The 18,323-nt window shown below is 37.6% G+C and overlaps 1 protein-coding gene across 1 annotated transcript; it reads right to left on the bottom strand.

Annotated features, from left to right (window-relative positions):
* Positions 1-5,414: 5,414 nt before the first annotated feature.
* On the bottom strand, positions 5,415-17,400 carry LOC104456329 (phosphoglucan, water dikinase, chloroplastic). Its single transcript, XM_010071102.3, has 19 exons — positions 16,698-17,400; positions 15,672-16,287; positions 15,211-15,297; positions 15,000-15,131; positions 14,123-14,248; positions 13,833-14,011; positions 13,391-13,475; positions 12,199-12,342; positions 12,040-12,092; positions 9,414-9,619; positions 9,202-9,320; positions 9,014-9,084; positions 8,725-8,842; positions 8,559-8,645; positions 8,357-8,443; positions 8,194-8,270; positions 7,912-8,053; positions 7,536-7,644; positions 5,415-6,871 (listed from the first exon to the last, which is right to left on the bottom strand). The coding sequence occupies exons 1-19, from the start codon at positions 16,922-16,924 to the stop codon at positions 5,967-5,969; spliced, it is 3,570 nt and encodes a 1,189-aa protein (XP_010069404.2). The 5' UTR covers positions 16,925-17,400; the 3' UTR covers positions 5,415-5,966.
* Between the last annotated feature and the right edge of the window lie 923 nt (positions 17,401-18,323).

The following is an 18,323-nucleotide window of genomic DNA, read 5'->3' as shown; positions in this document are numbered from 1 at the left end:
CAAATCAGTCAAAAGTTCTCCACCTCTTTCTCCCAAAATTCCTGTTGAAATCCCCGGTTTGAGAGGAGGAAAGAAAGCCGCTTCACTAGGAGAGAATCTTGCTGGTAGCCTTTTTGTGGCGTTCATGATTGCTTCACATGCTTCTCATCATTGCGAGGTCATATAAAATGATGATGATAGTAGATTGAATATTCACAATTTCTTGAAGACCATCATTGCACGATGGTCAATCAAAGAACTTCTGTTTAATTATATCAAGAGAGAGATGGAGCATCAACGCAAGTGCGCAGAGTAATCATGATTATGGTACGTGGTGATGGGTTGTTTAGTAGTTTAATCCAGATGGGCTCCAAAGCTAACTTGGCTCCATCCTCACCAGTCTCAAACGGCATCGCTTCACTTATCCTGCCTATGAAAGCAAGACATTAAGGTTATAAACACTGAGCGAAATAGAATTGCCGAACCACAGTTGTCCAAGAGTAAAGCCTAAAATGGAGGAAGCAAAATACCTTTTTTCCGATCGAAGCACTCATGAATAAATGCATGAACCACCCTACTTGATATATTTTATACTGTTTTGGCATCTTCTATTCTATATATCACTAAACTTCGCAAAAAGTCTTAAATTGATAATGTTGAAGTAGTTTGTTTATCATGAATAGTAGTGATTGTTGAATACAAAGAGAAGTATTTTTGTATATGAGAAGAAATGATTGATGATGTGAAGAGAAGTGATGATTGATTATGAAAAGTGGTGATGGTTCCAATAAAGTACTTATTTCCTAATAGATGTGTTATTTGGTTGTCTTTAAATAGAACCAAATCATATATTGTTCAATAACAATAACAACTTTTTTCTTCTTAATAACTCTCTTTTCTCTATGACATTGGTGTATATTGTTGGAAGCATGTAGTAGAAGCATGATACCTTTACCCAAGGAGATCGTCAAAAGAAATCCCAAGTCCAACCCCATTAATATATTCAACTAGACCTACTTTCACTCAAAATCTAAGCCAATGGATTATGGGCCAATTAGAATATATTAACTATTTCACACCACATCAATTCTCGATGTGAGGCTTCTTTAACACAATTCCCATGTCTATTGCAACGACTATTGCAACGATCTCCCTCTCACTTTTAAGTGTAGTATTAAATTTGCTTCTCCTTAATTCAAGTATGCTTCTACATCAACTTATCTCAACTTAAATCTCCAATGCCCACCTTCATCTCTGGTCTTTTTCTCTAAACCGAACCTCGAAGGCTACCACAACGATCTCCCTCTCACATGTGAGTTCAATGTTAGGTTCGCTCCCCATTAATATAAGTATCCTTTTGCATCAAATTTATCTCAATTTGAATCTCTAATATGCACCTTCATCCCTAGTCTCTTTCTCTGGACCGAAACATGAAGGTTGTCATAAGGACCGTGTCACTACACCACAATGCTCACTTGCCCCGCATTGCTACACCAACTGCCCACTTGCCTCGCGTTGGTCATCAAATTCCTTCCTTGAGATATTCATCAAATCTCAAAATAGATTGAGAGTTCACCAATTTTTTGGGAGAGTATAGTCAAGGAGATTGCTAAGAGGGAGCCAAAACCCAAGCTTGATAACAAATCCAATTAGACCCACCTTCACTCAAAAGCTAAAACCAATGAATGATTGGCCAACTAAAATATATTAACCGCACCACGCCATGCCAATTTTCTGATGTGATACTTCTCTAACACAACTCACACTTACATCTCGACTTATATCATGGAGATATGTTTGATTTAGACCCAGCAACAACAATAGTAGAAGCAAATAATACTTTGAGGATATTCATTCTCATCACGTATCAAAACATCAAAGAAGTATAAATTACCACCCATATCTTCATCAGCAATCAAATTTTCCCAACAATCTTAAGGTATTATTATCACGGAGATGGAGATAGTGACTGCATTAACTACTCACAATCTTAACATGTGAGTATTAATAGAACTTTCGTTTTTGTGTATATATATTTCAATCATCTCTCTCATGGCATAATAGGTTATCTCATGTTGGTATAATTTTTTTAAATTTAGGAATAAAAGTGGTATGATATCATGTGATAATCCGAATAAGAGGATTGTGAAATATGTTTACAAGTAAAGATGACTAAGAATCTCAAAGGTAAAAAGATCTACTAATGTACATGAATAGGTGCATTTTGATATTTGTTTATCAAATGTTATAGTAACTAGAGGTGGAAATTGTTATTTTATTGAATTATTGAGGATTACTCTAGTTATACTCATGTGTACCTTATGAAATCAAAAGATTGAGCTTTTGATGACCTTAAGATATATAATGCCATAGTTGAAAATCAAAATGATACAAAAATCAAAGTTTTGAGAAATGATGGGGAAAATCATGCTTCTCATTAGATTTTCTGGCATTTTTTTGAAGAAAAATGTATTGTACATCAAGCAAGTGTAAGCAAAGTTTTGAGAAATGATGGATGAATAATACTTCTCATGAAATTATTTTGCATTTTGTGAAGAAAATGGTATTTTGCATCAAAACAAGTGCACCTTTCACATCACAACAAAATGGATTTGCGGAAAGAAGGAGTTGAATAGTGATAAACATGGTTAATTCTATGATCTTACAAGTGAAATTACCAATCAATTTGATGGTTAATTACCAATTTTGGATCTTTATGTTACTCTTCTCGTCAAACATACCATTTGATGTGTCAATTAAATTAATGGAAAGTACTAGGCAACCATTAGCACAATCTGAATATGCTAATACACTTGGAAATTTGATGTAAATTGGTATGTATAACACTAGAGCGGATATAGCTTTTATTGTGTATATGTTATCTGCATCTATTGTTAATCTATTTTTCCATATGGTAGGTCTGTTTTATGAAGACAATAACATATGGTAGTTGAGAATAACCAGCACAATTAATAACAAGTCAATCTCTGATGGGTTTTCAAACTTTCAAATGGTGCAGTCTCTTAAGCATAAAAGAAGCAAACATGTTTAGCTTATTCAACAATGGAATATGAATTTATAACACTTATTGGAAGTTGGTAAGAAGCTCAATGAATATGGAATTTGCTATTGGAAATCATAGCTTTACATTACAATGGTAATGCAACAATGTCTAAGGCATACGGTAAAATATACAAAAGAAAACATAGACATATTAGTTTGGGATATCATATTAGTTTGGGATATGTGTATGTTCGATAATTAATTACTAATGGAATTATTTCGGTCATTTATGTTCAAACAAATGATAACTTCACTGATTCATTCTTAAGGACTCATAAGATGTTTAGTTAGTAGTACTTCTTGAGGAATGAGTAGTAAACCAATTGATAATAGTCAAGCATTCTATGGGCAATAACAAGCTATTGTATCCCAACAGTGATTGAGTATTAGGGCATCGGGATTGTACTCATGAAAAGATAGGAGGATGAGTGGAAAAAAAAAATGAAGTTCAAGTTTTAGCAAGGCAATGCTAAAGTAATAAGTTAGGTCACTTCTAACAAAGGTTGGATAAACAATTGTAAATGTTTATGAATGTAGGGAAACGCATGGCTATAAGACTACTAACACAGGAAATTTTCAACGAATGTGTGTAAATTCATATGTGTGATAATTCGTTAAACAAATGGAATCATTATTCAAAATTTTATTGATAATTTGTTTTGTTAATGGAATTATTTACATTAATTGAAGGGTCAAATCTTAATAGGTACCTTATTATATGTATGGATTTATGTAAATTAGCATAGATAACAAACTAAATAGGTAAATGTTGAAATAATTTATTATCATGACAAGAAGTGATTGTTGACATGAAGAGAAATAATGACTAATCATGAAAAATGATGATGGTTCCAATAAAGTACCTATTCCAAAAAATGTGTTGTTTGATTGTTTATGACTATAATTAAATCACACATTGTTCAATAACAACTTTTTCTTCTTAATTACTCTTTTTTCTTCACAACACTCTCTTCTTCTTCTTCTTCTTCTTCTTTTCTCACACGACTTTGATAATATATTAAAGATGAAATTTTAAGAGGGAAATTGAGTACTCGCTAAATTTATTTCTTTGTAATTTTGTTGTACATCATGAATGTATATTTGTTTTAAGCCCAATAGCATCAAAAGTAGAAGTAAATAATATTTTAAGGACAGTAATTGTCATCAGACATCAAAGTATTAAAGAATTATAAATTATCATATACTCATCAACTATCAAAATTTTTCAACAAATGAGTATCATAGACATGTTTGTATATGATAAACTAGAGACCCCAATCACCTTGTTTTATGTGAAATTGTTTAGTGCTTATTCCATCATGAGAGCACTGTATAGGAAGACATATGGGACTACTTGGAAGAATGAGTTTGACTTGTTGAGTAATTATCACATGGTTCAACATCACTTTTTGGATACTAGCGTGCTTAATCTTGATGTTGAGGCAAGCCGAACACATTTAGTATCTTTAGAGAGAGATTTCCAACATTCTCCAACTAAATCCACGTACGGAGTGATGATACAATTTTATGATCAACAAATAATTTGGTTATTTTGATTGTTACTCATGTGAAGGACGTGACATATGAATCATAACTGTAGTACTTCATTTGATGAAATGCTCATTAACACAAAAAAAATGCCCAAGTGTTTTGGCCGACACTTCAATCGATGGAAGCCAGGTGACAATTGATTGACAATTGATAGCCAAAGTAAAAGATTTACAGCTATTGGAGATGGAAAGTCAGTCAAGTGAAATCGGTCGACATGAAGACCAAATTTTGGTGGACAAAGATCTTGACAATGAAATGGTCAAGTGCTAAAGCAGAGGGTCAACGAAGTATATCACCTTGATCGGCTGGAATGAATGTAGGATGTAACCGTTAGATAGTGGAGCTGATGGTCTCGAAAACTATAGACATTTGTATATACATGTTGCTAAAATAAAACAGGAGCCACATGGACCAGGTTTTAAATCTTAGTGACTGTTTATATAAGTATCTATTGTAGATTATAAATACTCGAAATGCATTCTTTGTGAAGGATTGCCCAATCAATCCAAGAACACATGTTGTTCGTCTTTATTTTCAATGTATTTTACATTTCCATCACCATCTAGTGATGACTATTCCCAATATTTATACCTACAAGTTGCTTGCCATTTTTACATTCCTTGTCCAAAAATCAGCAAAAATAACCCTTCCAACCCTCGTCGATCGCACTAGAATGTTATTTTCAAAGATTTTTTTTTTTTTTTTCACTTTCTAGGTGCAACAAACTCCCTTTCATGCACAACATCCTCTAATAAGTAGTTCATGAACAAATTTGCTATAATTCGCCTAGGGTGCAACAGATTTTGCCCATTTCATACTCGTCGCAGAAAAACGCACATATTCTATATGTCTAAGAAGATGAAGGTCGTCATTACAACCACAAAAGAATGTCAAAATCATACATTACACAGAACGCGTATACTTCATGGCGTACGATCCTTTGGTCAAGCACTCTTTATCACAATGACTCCTTCCTCTTGCGATGGAAACGACAGCCGCGGCAGGAATTGTAAGTACTGAAAAGATCAGCATTCCCAATGCACCGAAACAGGAAACTTTTATTCTGCCAAGGATGAGGAGCAACATAGCAGTTCTTCGTTCTCTCAGGGAGGATCAACCCGGAAACTATACCGTGATCACACCACTTGTCTTGCCATAGTTTACATTGCACATGATATATTGACTTCAAGCGACATCGCCTGACTTTTAATACTCAAGAAAAGCACCTAGAGAACTAAATGACTTTGTCATCCCGTATGCATAGAGCAGTTTTCTATTATACGTATGCAGCTGCTTTTCCACCTCGACAAACAAGCAGCGAATCTATACATCCTCTAGTTACATTAACTTAGATGAGAGAGAGAAAGAGTCATTCAGCAAGGCTGTGGGCGTGTTTGGACTATAAAAATGTCATTCCCCACAACACATCCCTCAACGTCCTGCGGACTGCCAAACTTCCGCTCAAGGAATAAACCGAGCGTGCCAAGCCGCTGACCAAGTTGTCTCCGGAAGATGGGGTCAGTCGTCAATGGTTTCTCACTATAATCCACTGTTAATTTAATCACCTCCCCATCAGCAGGACCTGATCCGAGGACCAATAGCTCCTGGCTAAAGTTGGCAAATGCTAATGTCTTAATGACCCCATCAAACTTACCACATGACAGACGCCACGGTGTGCCCCGGGTGCCTGAGGCCAGGGTTTCACCAAGTCCTGGAGCTATCTCGGCCTCCACGGAATTGCTATCACGGTCCGTCGGGCTAAGTGTGTGGAGGACAAATGACAAATCCGGTGAAAGCATCTCTTGCACTAAAATTGCCATTGTAGCTTCTTTTTGAGGAACTTTAGCAGCTTGCCGGCTCAGAACCGCTCTCCTTGTGTACAAAGAAGCCCACACTTTGGAGATGGCATTACCAAAGACACCAGGATTAGAAGGGCTCACATTGGGAATTGAATCATATAGCCCAGCTGCAGACATTCCGGCTAAATCCTCAACATTGGCACTTGAACGGACGATTAAACGAGGGCTCCCTGGAAATATTTTCCCGATGCTCTCAGTGATGTCTTTTGGGGGCTGCAGGGTACTTATCAGTTCCTGGAGCCGTTGGCATACCCTGTCGAGTTCCCCATCCTCCAGTCTAGCCCTTTCCAATTCTTCCAGAAGAGAATTGAATGTGTCCATGGAGGCACTCCGTTCTAAAGCCAATTCCATAGAGCCAAAAGGTATTACTGTCCCGGACGGGACTTTGAAAGATGCCGGTACTCCTTCGTCGTTGTAAACTGCCATGAGGAACAGCATGATGTTTAGCAAGATAAAATAAATAAACAGATAAATACTGTGAGATAATATATTTCAAGAGATTTCATGCAAACTCTGTAAATTGATCCATAATGTTTGGATATTAAGACATGCAAATACATCAATTGCTGAGAAAGAGGCTATTTCCATAAGATGGAACTTGATGCCGCAGGGCCATCCCCATCAGCACGAGGAAGTTCAGATGTGCAGATTAGGGACTCATGCTCCTTGCAAACCCGCAAGTTATAACTTCGCTCATCCAGCCGCACTTCTCTCTTTTTCTTTTGAAATATATTAAGAGGCAAGAAATGGTTCACACTAAAGAAATAAGAGAATGTTGTTGGATCAACTCAAAGAACTAAGAAAAAGATAGTCAGAAGATTATAGTTCTCATGCAAGGTAAATTATTCAGAGACCAAGAAGAATCTATGCCATGCCTACTTAAACAACATCCAAAACTAGAACTTCAACTCTTAGTATCCAAGAATGGCAGATTCCACGGTGATTACATCGCTTGGCACCTGAGCAAGAACGAACTAGAATGAACCATCTGCATGACAATAATCCATGTCCCAGGGTAGTAGAGCTTTCATGATTAGTGAGATATTATGCAGTGCAATGCAATGCAGAAGAAATGTCACTGACCCTTGTGGGAAGCTTCCGCAAGAGAAGCTAACAGACCACAAGCAGCAGCCTTTGCACCTGATGTCTCCACCTCTGCATTGACAAGTGGTACAACTCCACGGGAAGCATCCTGATTGCAAAATTCTTTTAATGAGTTTGACATAAGCACTTCCCAATCAAACTTTATTTTCTAGAGATAAAAAAGATATATTAATCCAGTTATATTTTCACAAGAAAGGAGGAGAATATAAATGCATTCACCAAATAAAGATCAAAGAAAGTTCTAACATCTCTTAAAGAGAGGGGGAATGAATAATTTTGTTTTCCATTTAAGGATGTTCAGAAGAAACAAGATAAGTGCTTCCCAAATTTCTGGATAGAGGAAATAAGAATAAACCTTTTTGGTGTGAGCAGCTGTGGCAATAGGTGAAAAATGAGGTTCAGATACTCCAGCTTCAGACGAAATACTTCGCGGTTTCCCATTCTTGCTGGTCTCCGATGTTGATTGCAATATAACACCTGCTGAAGATGCCTCCAACCTGAAATTGCCCAAAAGCATATTCCGAGGGTAGGAAATTAAGAAAAGGAAAGGAGAAATCCTAGAATGAAACAATGAGATGATGTGCATCATTTAAAGCAGTGGATCGTCAATCACATCTACATTTATCTAGAAACAGACCTCACAAACTTTCCAGCGAATTTCTGCAAATCAGAAATTGTATCATCAGCTTCACACGTCACAAAGACAATCTTTTCCTGCACATGGTAAGATATTTTATCAGTATCTTCGAATTTGATTAAACCTTATGCACAGTCAACTGTTATTAGAAGAAAAACTTAACCTGCCGGGCCCTGACACCAAGATGAGATAAGTGAGGCAGCTCCTGCAGAAGTATAACGCCTCCTATGTTACTTCCCGAAGCTGTTACCTGGAATTTAATCTATCACGTTAAGCCTTCATCTGACAAATTTCAGGTACCTTCTAGATTAAATAACAAGTGCTGCGCAGCACGAGTAGCTTGATAGAAGGAAAAAAAAAAATACCTCTTCATCTCCATCAGCTCTCTTGACGATAAGAATGACTGGTCCACTTACAGATGATGGTAGTGACCCAGGGTTGATTCTATCAACCTGGACAAGAAACCCATGAATAGGCATATAACAATTTGTAACCAAAAAATTCGGGTTTACTCTCCCACCATTGACATACCTGAACTAATGTTCCAACAGCAGCTCCAGAAACAAGAACATCCCAACCTTGAGAACCAATTACACTCCTAATAGCTTTCAAGAGGAGAGTACAAATTTTTGAAACCTGAAAAACCACACTAAGAAAGATTTCCCAAAGGTCAAGAAGCTGCCATAACTTTAAACGAGAGATGAGATGCATGTGAACTCGGAATATGGGCAGCAGAAAGCACAAATGCACTAAGCAAATTCAAGGGAAAAAAAAAAAAACAGGATTATTAACTATGATAAAACAAAGTAAAGTAACATACCCAGCGCGGATCTCAGCTTCTGTGTATGTCGTCACACTATTCTTGGGAATTCCAAAAGCTCTTCCAAGCATCTTCAAAGCAGAAAGGTAGTTTCAAGTCTATGAGTTTAATAAAATTAACAAATATCCACGCGCGCGCGCGGGGTACTCATGCACACACAATTTTCCATTAGGAATGTTTCTTTATACCTCAACTTTAGCAGGAAATATCTCAAGAAGTGCTTCAGAATATTCTTCTGTTAACCTCCTCGACCTATCAAGAGTTGCTTTTAGCCTCAATGCCCATATCATTTTGCCATCTTCACTGCCTTATGAAGACAAGATGAACACAGAATATTAACTACAAGTTGGCACGTACATACTAGGCTCTGAACCTGCAAAGTCAGATATGAAATGACTACCTTCCTTTTCGGAAAAGCCTCTTTTCTTCCAAGCAAGAAGTTCATTCCGCAAAGCAGTACATTCTTCCACTTGCCAACTTGATAGCCCCAGTTGGCAAATGCCAACAATGAGTGCATCAAGGAGATTATCCCAAAAACTCATGTTCTGTGCCACGTTCTCAGCCAACCAAGAAGTCCCTCCACTAGCTTCAACGGCATTAAGGAATCTATGCAGATATGCATCATAAAAATTAATACAGTTCCAAGTATGTGGTAGAACAGGAACAAGGAAACAAAATTAAGTTGGGAACTAATCCATCGAATATTTCAACATATTATGGCATGAAAGAATTGTTCACTTGCACATCGTAGTATTTAATGCTATCAAAGTATAGATACTAAACCATGACTTCATCTAATATAGCTTGAGCTTTTGAAATAGTTAATAGGGGTCCTACTGAATTTTACATGGTACTAAAGCATGAGCTTCCGAGTTCAAAATTTTTCTAGGAGTATAATTTGCCTCTCCATTGATATATTTCCACTCTCTAGTCTTAACTCTTAAGCCAAAGTTCAACCTATTTGTGAAGGGGAGTGCCAAACTACTTAAAAATTAAACCAATATTTCATCTAATAGTTTTTTTTCCTTTTTTATTAATCCAGGGACACAGATGTGGAGACCTGGCTTACTAGAGACCCATGGAACACCTTGCAAGCCCAATGAATCAATTAAGTCCATATTTTTTTGGCCTGTGCAAGTGGCTCTAACCCGAGCAATTTGCTCGAAGTTGGTAGGCTTAATCTTTTAGAACAGTTGGTTATGGTACACAAAATTTTACACATTATTCTGAAAACAGCATTACTTAGGAGTCTGAAAAGACTAATTTACAAAGGCATCATGATTCTGACCATAGTTTCACCAAACACTGGCATCGTATTTTTTTAAAACTTATCAATCCTTTAATCTATGACGCCACTGACAAAGATGGATTGCGTTAGATACTAACATCTGATTATTTCAAAGACTGGAAATCAAATCCAGTAGAGAGTAGCTTATGGTCCAACATGGGAAATTTAAAGTCTTCCCAAAAGAATTATCTCTCATGTGAAATATTTTAGCGGGTCCCTAATGTCCCTAGTAGATACATACCTATAAGACAGCCACATGCTGTATAATCAGAAGATACAGGACTTTCTTTTGCCATTAATACAAACATTTATTTCACAGTTTTTTTTTTCCCACACGGTTCACATGTGGAAACTTTTAACTTTCTGATCAAAGTCAAATTAACAGAAATGTTTCTATATTACAACATCCAGAGAAATCAAGTAGAGTAGGGACGACTCCAATATTTAACAACATACATTGGCAGAAAAGACGTTTCGAGCAAAATGGTTCCAAAACCACAATTCTATCGTGAATTTTTTAAGCCGGATGTGGACGAGAGATTAAGTACCACAAAATTGCAGTTTCCAAGGAATCAGATCAAGTAAGCTTAATAAGCTTAAGCTAGATATTTGACGAGTCTTTTGATATCAGCACAACACAAGCACAAAGTAGGGAAAAAAGGCTCTTACAATAAACAGGTCAATTGAAATGACTCTCCACTACATGCTTTTTGAATCCCTAAGAATTTATATAGAAAAAAAAACTGGGGAGCTATGCACTGAAAGTATTTATACAGTCATGATAGAGAGAGCTGAGGACTATTTGTCTCAAAATGATCTACTACTAGCACTAGAAAGGGGAAACGACACCACAAGTGCCATAACTTTTGTACAGCTCTCACTTAAGTGCCATAATTATTTTTTCAATCAATTGAATGCCATAACTTTCGTACGGCACTCACCTGAGTGCCATATTTTTTTTTTTTCAATCACTTGAGTGTCATAACTTTTTAAAAATGTTCCCCACAAGTGTCATACCACCTCAGATTTTCGACACTTGGGTGAACGTTTTTTAAAAATTATGGCACTCAAGTGATCGATTAAAAGTTATGTCACTAAAATGAATATTTTTTAGAAATTATGGCACTTATGTGATTGGAAAAAAATTTATGCACTCAAGTGAACACCGTGGTGTCCTCCCTACTCGAAACAATGAGATAGTTAACAAAAAAAAAAATCTAAAATATTTGGCATAAATATAAAGAGAAATTGTCTAAGCAGAAACTTTTTTCTATGACAGAAATTCCTACGTCATCCCAAGGCAACAAGAAAAGTCACACATCCACACAGAGGATCTGACTTGTTCAAACATTCAGTTACTGTACAAGTACGAAGAAGCAAAAAAAGCATTGTGGAAATGAGCATGGAGACCATTGTATTTTGTGTCTATGCAGAAACATTTTATCATGTGCCTTAATAAGAGCTTCTTTCACATTTCCTAATGAAAAATCTCCATAATACATTGAAGTGGTTATCTCTATTTTCACTGAAGCTTCATTCACGATTAAGGCACAACAAACTTCTGATATGAATATTAAAGATGATAATCATTCTGAAAGAAGCATTCTGGCAACATGCTGATCCAGAGAACAGTCTTTTCTACTTTTGCTTTGTCAAGTCCAATAATGAAATGGGATCAATGCTGCATGAGGGGTTTGCCAAAAACTCATGCCATCAGTAAGCTATGAACAGAACACACCTGCTTAAGAGCACAAAAGAATAGTCCTCAAGGCCAATCTCACAAAGCCGCCACTGTACCAAAAAGGAACATTAGAGGATATTAGACGCTGATCCATCAAAACTTCAGATTATGATGTTTCTGGATAGGTTGCTCAGAAAAGAGTAGAAATGATTTCACCTTTTGACGCGTTGCAATTGCAGCATCAGGGGCATCATTTCGAAGACCACTTTCCAGACCTTTTGCAATCAATTCCCTTGTTGCAGTCAAAGATTGCATGGTTTGCATCAACAGATCAAGGGATTCACTGGAAGTATCCAATCTCTAAATGAACAAAACAGAAACAACCACATAAACAGTGAGAAATACTGTATAATTAGACATACAGTAGAAATAAATTGAAATAAGATCTGCATCAGTGAGGTCTTCTTTGGAGGGAAGGAAAGGCCAATTCAATCTCAAAATTGCTTGTCTTCTTTGAAGTGGAAAGAACTTTATATTTGCTTGCAAAAAGGTATATGCATCCATATACTGCTGCTTTATTATCGATTAATTTGTAATCAAATAATAAGTCACCGAATCAGGTAAGTCAAATGTTATGGATGCAAGGAAGGAACTACATAATGGCAAGATTCTTGTGGTCATGCCCTTGTTCAATACAACAGGGGCACTGCCAGCCATTCTTGAGGTGTGTTCGTCCATGACCCAAACAAGACTGCGCTCAGCCAACTTTAAGGGGACAAATATAACAACAATACAGGACTTAACATTCCCTGTGTGCCTTCAGCATATGATATAGAGAACGAGTCATCATTAACTGGCAGTAACAGCCACCAATTGGCACCATTATTTTGAATGCTGTACAGCACAATTATCAGAAGACCTACAATCAAATGTCATATTACGTGCAAAGTGGAGATCCTAGTGCACATGCTTGACCGTCCCACCACAGTGACTGAACAATCCAACAGCATGACAGAAGCGGCAGGCAGATAGTCAAGTGATAAAGTTTATAGTGCAAGGCAAGGAATCTATCTCAACAGTAAGTAACAAAAAGTTATCTGCATGAGCTCCATAATGAACATAACACCAACAATCAAATGTCATATCACATGCAAAGTGGAGATTCTAGTGCACATGCTTGTTTGTCCCACCACAGTGACTGAACAATCCAATGGCATGACAGAAGTGGCAGGCAGATAGTCAAGTGATGAAGTTTATAGTGCAAGGCAAGGAATCTATCTCAACAGTAAGTAACAAAAAGTTATCTGCATGAGCTCCATAACAAACATAACAAGCCAATTTTAAATTTAAAAAAGTTACAAAAAGATTTCACAAATGAAATTCTCACATAAAAGCATATTTATATTACCTCTTTACATTCAAGAAAGAGCTTAAGAGTTGAAAATGCCCGTTCATCCAACGATTCTCTGATAGACTCAAGTTGTTCCCCAAGGCTGCAATGGAAAAGGTATAGTCCATAAATAATTGATAATTAATAATCAATAGCAGTTGATCAACTATTGCTGTCAAAATACAAATATAATGAGGCAGTAATGGTCCCTTTAGTTGGCCTTTTCGTTTCCTTGGTTTATCTATGGAGTTATTTTAGTTATCCGTATATAAGTGTTTTTTTTTTTTTTTTTTTTTTTTTTTTTGGGTGTGCAGCCATGAGGGGTTTGACTGGGAAGATTTTCATCAATTCCCAGTCTGGCCATATTAATAGCCCAACATTGTTCATTAGAGTCGCCACTAAGATGGTTATTCTAAAAGACTTCAATTTCATCAAAGCTATGAAATATTATATGACAGACCTTCCAGCATTAAAAAAATCCTTCAGCTCATGATGAAAAATTTTGAATTGCTCCACAAATGCTTCGCTATATTGTCCTGGGTTCTTGGTGATTCTGGCAAGCATTGCTTCAGTAGCAATTAAATCCTCAGGACCAGCATTCCGATGAAGCTTGTTTTGTATTGTATGCTTTATTTCTTGCTGCATTTCAGGGGAAAAAAAAACAAAGAAACAAGTTAAAGTGAAGTTCACAGACTACCTTAAACCTGTAACTGAAGAGATTCACACACCAAGTCCCTCATGAAGCACAACCTTGAGGTCATGGGGAATGTCATTTCGATGTGCTATATCTCTTATTCGAGTCAGAGGAACAGATGCGGTAAATTCAGCCTTGAAAGATGGCAGACATGGATGAATTTTGCGAACCACCAGCACTTCCTGAATAGGATGTCAAACACAAGCAGTGACTATCGTAGGAGAAGACTACATAACAATTACACAACGAATATGCAGATATACAAATGTATTTACATGCTTAACAGTGGCCCAAAAAAATAAGGCACTATACTCCTATCTCAAGTGCTTCACAGTTGCACTTAACAGAGAATAGGGGCTTTTAACCTTTTTCTCAGAAGTTACACGAATTCCCAATAGATGATATCTGAGGAAATATGCTCTCTATTGTATGAAAAACCACCTTTTGAATCCATCAGTATGGTACATTTATTGCAAAGTGTTTTACCAAAAAGATGCCCTTTACAGGAAGCAGGACATTTAACTTATAGCAAAAATGCTCTCACTTTATGATGTTGGATACCAAAACAAGCAAATGTATGATATTTTTCACATTAAAACTAAGAAGAACTGACAAAGTATACATCACAGAACATTTGCAAGGAATTGGCCACTGGATGAAGCATCCTTAAGCTTTCAAAGTGGTGTAGTACAGGTAATAGGACAAAGTGGTTTCTCCAGTGATGGTATGAAACATATCAGCAAAATTAAGCAGGCTTTTCTATTAAAAAAAGTCAATTCTTTTATAAGAAGGAGAAGAAGGGAAAAAGAACAGCTAGGACTGAATGCACATGAGACGTGGTATAACAGAAAGACAAAAGCATGACACATATAAAAGTCTTATCCCACTAAGCAGGGTAAACAGGACATTCACACAGAAACACACACACGTCACCTTAGGGGAAGCATCTTTCCTGCAAGCAATTCTCTCCAATTCCCGGAATATGAGTCTAGATATCTCTGCATGCCTATTTGGCCGATGATGACCTCCATCTTCAAAGCAGGGAATTTGTCCTGTGTTTATCCACTGCATAAGAAGAAGCTCTAAGAAGACCACAAAGAATCAACTCGAAAGTGCGGTTTGGAACTTAGTCAGGTAACTATACCTTCAAATAGATGGCAGAGTTTACAAGAGCCTCCAATCGGTTTTCACCTTGAAGGTTTTCAACTATAAGCTCACGAACAACTTCGAGCTTCATTAACACAAGTTAAGAGACATGACGATGTCAATTGAATGATATAAGCTGCACCCTTACATTCATTCATTTCTTCATATCTCAGAGTTTTTAGGAAGTCAATTCAGCCAGGAACAAGCTAACCAGAATCATCCACCAAAAAAGGTCACTTTCTAATCTAACAATCATCTCAGATAACCTTGGGAAAAAAAAATGCAAAACCAAGTGACAACCTTCAGAATCAAACCAAAGACATTGGATGTTTATCTGCTAATGTAAGACATGCTACATTTAGCAAATTTGCATAATAGATTTGAAGGCAATCCATTGTCTGGGGAAAGAAAGAGAGGAATGTTAATGGAGCGCATAATAGTCTCTGCGTATGTCATTACCTTACGCCACCAGTTCCTTGCATTTCGATCACCTTCGACCAGCTTCAAGGCCACTCCTTCAAGACCTGAAGTATCCCATCGCATTTCTGTCTCTCTATTCCTGTGCTCATTGGAGCTCATAAAACTCACAGCCTTCCCTTGCCATTGCTCCACAAAGGGGCTTGTCTCTGCCTCAGCAAGAGCAGCTGTATCATTAACTGCAGCACCATTATTTTCATCGTTGCTGAACAGCTCCTCACCAGTCTCTTCAGAATCCATAGGCATCAATTTTACAGCCTCCTTAGTCGCATTCCACATGCAAACCATTCCATACTTCCCTCCTTTGGGCAGCTTGAGGACTCGATTATCCCCAGATTCCCATGCCACACTCTTGTCTTTCCTATCAATGACAAATTTATATTCAACCGATTCACCTCCTTTCAGTTCTAACTCACATACCCATCCACTCTTGGTCCAGTCCATTGCCACCTTTTTCTTCCACGATCCCAATTCTCTTGCGGATCCTAAGATTGCCACGCTCTCCCCAAATTCAACTTGGTGATCCAGCCGAACACTGAGGTGCACCTTCTCCCCTCCCGGCTTTGATTTGATCTTCTTCCCCTTCTTCTCCCCTTCTCTGCAATAAACACACAATGTTATAGCTTCTACCAGGAGCCTCCTACCTTGTCGAAACAACTTAAATAGCAATTTTCACACAAACCGCCCTATCATTCTTTGTCATTTAACACCGCATTCGAAGAGAAACCTCAACTCAAGACGGTATCAGATAATTAATGCCGCTAGCCTCTATTGCAAGAAGAACTCAAAATAAAAACAGAAAAAACTCTTTTTTTTCCGCACCGATTCTCGTTCAAGAAAGAGACCCCACATAAACTCCATCCACACTAGAGACTCAGACAAACCTTGGATCAAGAATTGCATAAAACAACTCAATACTTAACTCCGAACCCAGTTCTTGATCAGACGACAAAAGTATACTATAAGAAATCCACCGAGAGAGAGAGAGAGAGAGAGAGAGAGAGAGACCTGGTTTCAGTGCTGGAAACGCCCCGAACAACCGTGGAGGGGCGACCCCGAGCGGCGTGAGCTCCATGCGTCCACCTGAGAGAATCTCGAAGAGGAAAAGCAATGCTGCTCTTCAAGAACGAACTGGTTACAGAGTTCCCAGAAATGGGATGCAAAGATTTAGCCAGCCTTCCGCTACCATCTTGGAGGAAACTCGCGGAGCAATGCCATCCACGCGAAGAACCCATCACCCACTCTCAAAAAGATGGCAACTTGAACTGAACAACAGCAAAAAGACGGCAACTTGAACCGACGAACAGGATGCCCAAGTCAACCAGACTCAATCTCAAACGCGAAAAACCGTGGAATCAGAAATCAAGAAAGCGTCGTGGGTTGACAAGGGAGACGCTCCCCGAGATGATCATTATCTCGAATCTCGATGGGTACCCACGTGGACAAAGAGATGAAGGTGTCCCAAGCAGCGAGCTTCAGCTACGGCAACGTTAATGGGCCCTCTGTCCGATCAATTATTAATAAAATATCAGATCGCTACTTCTTCTTTCTTGATTTGGAAAAGATCAAGCTGCTCCTTCCTGGATTCTATCGCACAGTGGCTTATGTGGCTTTCGTTCAGCGGTAAACCAGCGGTTCGCTTTTTCTCACCTCTACCGCCATCGAGATATCATTATCTTCCCCTTCATGGGATCCACATGCGATATTTTCCCTTTCTTTTCTTCTCCTGTTCTCTTCTCTTCTTTTTTTTTTTTGCATAAAAATGGAGAAAACCATATTTGTTTTCTTTATTTAAAAAAGAGATGCCGAGGGTCGGCCGGTGATATCGACCGGCGAAAAGAACGGTGAAGTCGCAATCCAGTTGCTTGGACCATCATCGGGTTCTCTTATTTGGAAATCAAATGGCCACCTCCATTTCGATGTCTCTTGTTCTATATCCCCAAATGTCTAGCAAGCCATGGCTTCTTTGAGACTTTGCCCTCAACTAGGATTCGAAGATGAACTCCAACTCAAGGTACATTTGATTCAGCTTTTTGAAAACCTTCTCGAAAAATCTTGAGATGTTTGACTATTATTCCCGATGAGTTTTGGAGTGAAAGCTAACTTTTGGAAAGATAAAACTCAAGCCGGATATGAAATACCGAAAGCCCTTCATTGATAAAATTTGGGTAATTTTCTTTTTTGCCTCAAAAACTTATTAGAAGTCCAGTTTTACCCTTTTTAAAAAACACTCTCCTTGACTCTTACTCCTAATCCTTTCTCTCTCCCATGACGACTGCTCCATTCCTTCACTCCACCCCCTCTCTCTCTCCTTCACTCGCTCGACTTGATCCTAATTTGGTCTCGATATGTCAATTCCGGACAAGAACAAAAAGGCCCACCATCGTTTTCTTATGATCTTGCTAATTAGATTTTTCTCGCAAGTTAAGTTGACCTATTAATAATAATTTAATATCACGAGAGGAATCGGCAATTCACATAAAATGACATTCAAGTAATTAAAAAAAAATGATATTTAAATAAGCACTATACAAAATTATGATATTTATCATCATATTTTCAATTTCTTTGTCAATGCTCGCCGCATTACTCAATAAGATTTAATGATGCAAATTGTTAGCTCTATTTTGTGGA

The sequence above is a fragment of the Eucalyptus grandis genome, chromosome 8 (assembly GCF_016545825.1).
Source record: "Eucalyptus grandis isolate ANBG69807.140 chromosome 8, ASM1654582v1, whole genome shotgun sequence".
NCBI classification, from domain to species: domain Eukaryota; kingdom Viridiplantae; phylum Streptophyta; class Magnoliopsida; order Myrtales; family Myrtaceae; genus Eucalyptus; species Eucalyptus grandis.
The sequence above is the reverse complement of the archived record's forward strand: the minus strand, read 5'-3'. Positions and strand labels throughout refer to the sequence as shown.

Excerpts from the sequence above, each read along its gene's own strand:
- LOC104456329 (XM_010071102.3), bottom strand. The coding sequence starts at position 16,924 with ATGGGTTCTTCGCGTGGATGGCATTGCTCCGCGAGTTTCCTCCAAGAT. Across the intron at positions 8,444-8,558 it reads GAGCTGATGGAGATGAAGAG|GTAACAGCTTCGGGAAGTAA; the intron begins GTATTTTTTTTT and ends ATTAAATTCCAG. Across the intron at positions 8,271-8,356 it reads TTGGTGTCAGGGCCCGGCAG|GAAAAGATTGTCTTTGTGAC; the intron begins GTTAAGTTTTTC and ends TACCATGTGCAG.